General features: G+C 39.8%; 2 protein-coding genes across 2 annotated transcripts in view; one reads left to right on the plus strand and one right to left on the minus strand.

The window, feature by feature from the left end:
- Window positions 1-2591: 2591 nt before the first annotated feature.
- LOC127862805 (pituitary homeobox x-like) lies at window positions 2592-4057 on the minus strand. Its single transcript, XM_052402073.1, has 2 exons — window positions 4046-4057; window positions 2592-3689 (listed from the first exon to the last, which is right to left on the minus strand). The coding sequence occupies exons 1-2, from the start codon at window positions 4055-4057 to the stop codon at window positions 2592-2594; spliced, it is 1110 nt and encodes a 369-aa protein (XP_052258033.1).
- Window positions 4058-5101: 1044 nt separating this feature from the next.
- Window positions 5102-6000, plus strand: part of LOC127862807 (homeobox protein pnx-like) — a 957-nt gene continuing 58 nt past the window's right edge. Inside the window, exon 1 of the mRNA XM_052402074.1 lies at window positions 5102-6000. This exon is cut by the window's right edge and continues 58 nt beyond it. Within this exon, the coding sequence (XP_052258034.1) occupies window positions 5102-6000 (899 nt within the window).

The following is a 6000-nucleotide window of genomic DNA, read 5'->3' on the forward strand; positions in this document are numbered from 1 at the left end:
AGTCAATATACGCTCCGTGCTAGCGTCTAGAAAAACAGCGTAGACCCTGGTGAGACGCCACATGATGCGGCGTCTCATCAGAGTCTACGCTGTTTGCTTAAAAGAATTTCTGTAAGAAATATTCTTAATATAAAATAAGTATACTAGAAATCCCTAATTTTGAAAATAAATTGATCCAATTTAGAAGGATGTGAGAGTCCACTAGGCATAAATGGGTTAACCGGCATCTTGTTATTGATAACCGGCATACATCTCATAGTTATCAACTATGCAAGCTCATTTGTCTACACCCCTTGCGAATTGGAATAACTCGCTCTGTCTGACGGTTGTGTTGTGGGTCGGTCTGTCCGCATATTTTTTCCGGAGCGAACTAGATCTATTTCCACATTTCTCGAGCGCTTTATTTGAAATGTAAAGGTCATCATCATGAAGTATAGATGATAAAGGCACTTAATCTCTTAATGTTTACAAATTTATAGGCTACTTGCTCCTGAACAAATGAAGAAACGGCGGGGGTGGGGGTGACAAATATCTAGCTTCGTTTTTGTGTCGCCTGACTATGGGCAGGTGACATATAGGTGTTGCTTTCGGCGTTCGCGGCTTCACACTTTTCGAAAAAGGCTCATAACTACTGTGTCCCTTCAGATATTGCTTTCATATTTGTTATGCATGTGTATCTGGACAACACCTTTCCCTGAGCATACAATTTTTAACCCCTGTGACCTTGAACTTGAAGTCGGCGTTCAGGTTTCGAAATCTGCGACTGCGATTCAAAAAAGGCTCATACCGGCTGTGTCCCTTCAGATATTGCTTTCATATTTGGTACGCATGTGTATCTGGACAACACCTTTCCATGTGCATGAAAGTTTTGACCTTGGGGTCCGCGTTCAGGTTTCGAAATCTGCGACCGCGATTCAAAAAAAGCTCATAACGTCTGTGTCCCTTCAGATATTGTTTAATATATGGTACGCATGTGTATCTGGACAATACCTTTCCATGTGCATACAAGTTTTGACCACTGTGACCTTGAATTTAGGGTCCGCGTTTTGATTTCAAAATCCGCGACCAAAAAAGGTTCATAACTACTACTAGCTTTACTCTAAACATTTTTAATAATAATAATTATAAACGATTTGATATTTGTGATCTTTGACATTTATAAAGATTTTGGTGAATTAGAAACGTACTACAGCCACCACAAACCTGTGTGGATAGCAGTTAAAAATTTAAGAGAATTCGCAAATTATAGCACAAATTAAGGAGTGCATTTTGTGTTTGGTCTGTGTGTTTTTGTCTGTTTGTTATTAGATTTACAATATTATTACAAAATTATTTTGGTCATTCATTAAACAGTTTTGCTTATTCAATATGTTACTAAATAGGACAAAAAGGGTAAAAGTTTTACATTGTAACATCATTAAGAATTAATGTCCCATCCCCGATATAATAGTAAACAAGTAACACCGGTATATGCTACCATCAGGCGACACATCCAACTAGCGGAGATCTAGTCTGTTTATAGAAATCGAAACGTTTAGTCAGTTTTACTCTCTTTACCAAACTGTACAAACATGAATTCAGATATCAATAAATTTGCTTAGGGAACAGACCTGTTATGCAAACAGATGTTAATTAATGATGTCTACCGCGTGCATATGTCCAAAACAGACGACGATCAAACTTTCATTTCGCAAGCCTCAGCATTAAGATATAAAGAGGCGACACGTGTATAAATATGTAGAATTTAGAAAGCTGTTAAACCCATTTATACCTAGCGTCTAGAAAAAGGCCTTGGCAAACAGCGTAGACCCAGATCACACGCCGCATGATGCGGCGTCTCATCAGTTTCTGCGCTGTTTGCTTGAAGGAATTTCTGTAAGAAATATTCCAAATATAGAAATAAATATACCAGACATCCCTAATTTTGGAAATAAATTGATCCAATTTAGACGGATGGGACAGTCCACAAGGCATAAATGGGTTAATATTATGCAAATTTTCCTTATCACAGAACGCCTGTACTTTGGAACACGAATTCCACTTTCTTTCACGTGAGTGGCAGACAGACACTTTCAATTAAAGGTTATATGCGATAATGTCAGGTGCAAAATGTGATAGACTTTATTCTCAGTGAGATTCTTAAAAATACTTTCGCAATGCGAGAAGACACTTAATGATGCATTTGATAATAAACGAACCTACACACGAGAATCTAATAATTATTATTACTGTAACGCATTGCACATGTATGTTACAAATTCATTTGCTTATCTGTTGACAATATATAATTACATTTAAACAGTATATGACTTTTATATTGTGAAATAAGTTTTGTAATCACTTATTCACGATGTTTATATTTATTTTTATACAACGTTGGTATGCTTTTAGTGTATTTTGGCCGGTTGCCGCTTTTATATTTCTTCCTAATGGATATGTATTGAATCTTTTAAAAAGACAACGCACACAGATAAATCAATCAAAAGTATTTACTAAGACATTTAATAACAGTACTGAATGCGACACTAAATGTACGCACAGTTAAAATCAAAATCTCCATAGCACACACGATAACATAGCTATAAAAAATCTTAACAAACATAAGAATTGAAATGAATCCCAGGTACCATATGCGGAAACTGCCTGTACGTGTTGGACGTCATTGCGTCCTGTGATGACGTTGCCACTGAATATCTTGCAGCAGGGGTGGGGCACCAACTGGTTGTCATGGGAGACGGGGTTTGGTAATACGAAGAGTATGGTGTCAGAGACGTTGTTGAAGTCGACTGTCTGTAAGGTAGCTGGTTGAAAGTAACATGTTGTCCAGTGTTGTTGTTGTTCGGACTTGATGTTACAGTCTGCATCCAAGGGTAGTGCATGTAACCGTTGTTCTGTGGCGAAAGCCTGCTTGGAAAGTTGCTGTACATGGGTACATATGGATGTATTAAGGATGGTACCGGTGTCATGTGCATCATGTTTGACTGCGTCGAGTTGTTTATGTTCTCCACTCGCCTGCGCCACCTGGCGCGCTTGTTCTGGAACCAGATCTTGATGTTTGTATCCTTGATGCCGAAATCCTTGGCAATGTTCTCCATCATCTCAGAGTCAGGGTACGGATTCTCGTGAAAAAATTTCACCAGTGACTGCAGCTGCTCGTTCGTGTAATTGGTTCTCGCAGGTTTTTTAGACTTCTTGTCCGATTCCTTATCGCCACTGCATTCTGACTCGGCGTCCGTTTGTGGCGAGCTGCTGACGGAACCAGACGAACGCGCTGTGCTGGAAGGGGTACTTGTTATACGTTCAGTATTCATTGACGCGGGTGACAAGGAATTCAGTGACGTCATCGAGCAGTCTGTTGCGCTTGGTGTACTCTCACGCTCTGGAACGGTTGTTGTTAATGAACCATTTCTGGAATCTTTCGGCAACTCAGGCGATGGCACCGGGAATACGGAGATAACGGAAGATCCTTGGCGGCCCATGTCGTCACTTAGAAAATTCATTTTCGAGACAGCCTTGTCAGCCGAGCGGCTGGTCGGCATGTTATATGGATGGTAGCGTACTAAGCGGGAACTCTTGTGATACGTCTCATCTTGTTCTCGAGGGAAATATCCGCCGGACGTTTTGTAATCATCACCAAGCACGTTCGCTTTGGTGATTGTTGTCGGTAGAGTGAATCTCGTGTGCAGAATCTATAAAATATGAATGCGAACATTAATTAGATTTTTTAATCGTCGACATGTTCATCATAAACAATTAAATCGAAATGAAATCATTTAAACAATGCAATTAAGAAGTGACACATATTACTGTTACTCTTTCAAAGCATAATATTGAATGGTATTACCGTCATTAACAATTATAAATTATTAAACCTGACAATGAATTAAATCATCGTAGATGGAACAAGGATACGAGGAATTAACATTTAAGACAAAGTCATTGTGGTATTGGTCCACATTGGTTTACAAAGAGCAACACGAAAATAACGCATGTTTTTTTTATAGTTTGTAGTTTTTATTAGTTGATTAGAAGACGTAATAATTACCTGTTCTGTCATTGTTTTTGTAAATGCGTTGGCTTCTGTCACTAACGAGGTCATGATATCTCTTGAAAGTCGCTATTGTTTCTATAATCACACGATAATGATTAGCTTGGAGAATTATGGCCCCTATATACGAGCTTGGACCCAGGGCACGATGTCAGTGTTTGAGCGAACTCGTTACCAAACTGTCATCACCCGCCACTAATCAAATGAACAAAGTGTGAATTTAGCTCACCTTGCGTTACCAATCAATCGATTAACGACCGAATCGAAGAACTTGATTACTCATCGAGTAATTAAACATCATTTACTCGATGTCACACTCGTCATGCCAAGATCCAAGCTCGTATATAAGGGCTATAACTCCCCAAGCTAATCAATTGTTTTTTTTATAACTGAAACAAAAGAAACTATCAAAGACACATTACAACTCGTTAGCAAGACGTGGGCACATTACCAGTTACGATGATTGAGCAGGTAAATATTATTTATTAGCTTATAGCTCTGTCTTGTTCCAAATAACGAGCATATAATGTTTATCTAGAAAAAAATATCTATTTTATTTTAAATCAATTTGAAACCAGTATCTTTGTATTTTATTTAGCTTTTTTCATAGGTTTTATTGGTTGATTTAAAAAAGGATTTTTTTACGCTCATTCATGGGCTGGAATCTCGAACATACATTAACATAAATATAAACTTGGCTTTAATGTATATACATGTACACGTAGTTAAACGTGAGGACATATCACCATCCTGTTTATCGTTAGTTATTATAATTAACATACAACAATCAATGTATGCTTTGTACAATTGGCTTTGTTCACGTAAAGAAAGAATTGTTACTTTGTCTTACTTTCTTATAACATAAATTGAATTTATTTCATATCTACATCTTCATATTTTTAGAAGTTGTCCACGAATATCACTCTACCGACGACAAAACCCACATTGAACACATTTGACGATGATTTCCATACAACGGGCGTGTATCAGCCTCGATTTCAAGACGAGACCAACAACACGAGTTCACGCGCGGTACGCTACCATCCATATAGCATGCCTGTCAGCCGATTAGTCGACAAGAAAGTCCCAGAAATAGAAAATTATGAAGCAAGAGGGCGTCAAAAATCTCCGGTTAAGTTCATAATCCCATTCTCTTTAGAGAGTTTCTTATCGCCCGTGTCTACTCCGGATTCCGGAATCGGAACTACACTAGCGTATGTTGAAGAGCGTGAGAGTACACCAAGCGCAACAGACTGCTCGATGACGTCACTGGATTCTCTGTCACCAGCGTCAGTCAATACTGGAAGCTCAACAAGTTCCCCTTCCGGGTCTGAGCGTTTATCTGGTTCCACCAGCGGATCGCCCCCAAAAGACGCCGAGTCAGCTCACACTAGCGATAAGGAATCGGACGGGAAGTCTCAAAAAGGTGCGAGAACCAAGTACACGAAGGAGCAGCTGAAGACGCTGATGAAAATCTTCCATGAGAATCCGTACCCTGACTCGGATATGATAGAGAACATTGCCAAGGACTTCGGCGTCAAGGATACCAACATTAAGATCTGGTTCCAGAACAAGCGCGCCAGGTGGCGCAGGCGAGTGGAGAACATGAACAACTCGACTCAGTCACACTTCCTGCATACGACGCCGGTACCATCACAGATACATCCGTACGTACCCATGTGCAGCAACTTTCCAGGCATGCCTTTGCCGCAGAACAGCGGTTATATGTACCATCCTTGGATGCAGACTGGAACATTAAGTCCAAACAACAGCACTCAACAGCAAATGACGTTGAACCAGCTAACTCCCAGACAGATCTCGCCAACAATGGCTCCAACATCATTCGCTCCGTATTACAACATCCCGTCTCCCATGACAACAAGTTTGTACCCGACACCTGCTGCAACATACCCCGTCATGTCGTCACCACAAGAAAGTATAACGGCAAACAT

This window comes from Dreissena polymorpha, chromosome 16, assembly GCF_020536995.1.
Source record: "Dreissena polymorpha isolate Duluth1 chromosome 16, UMN_Dpol_1.0, whole genome shotgun sequence".
Taxonomy (NCBI): Eukaryota; Metazoa; Mollusca; class Bivalvia; order Myida; family Dreissenidae; genus Dreissena; species Dreissena polymorpha.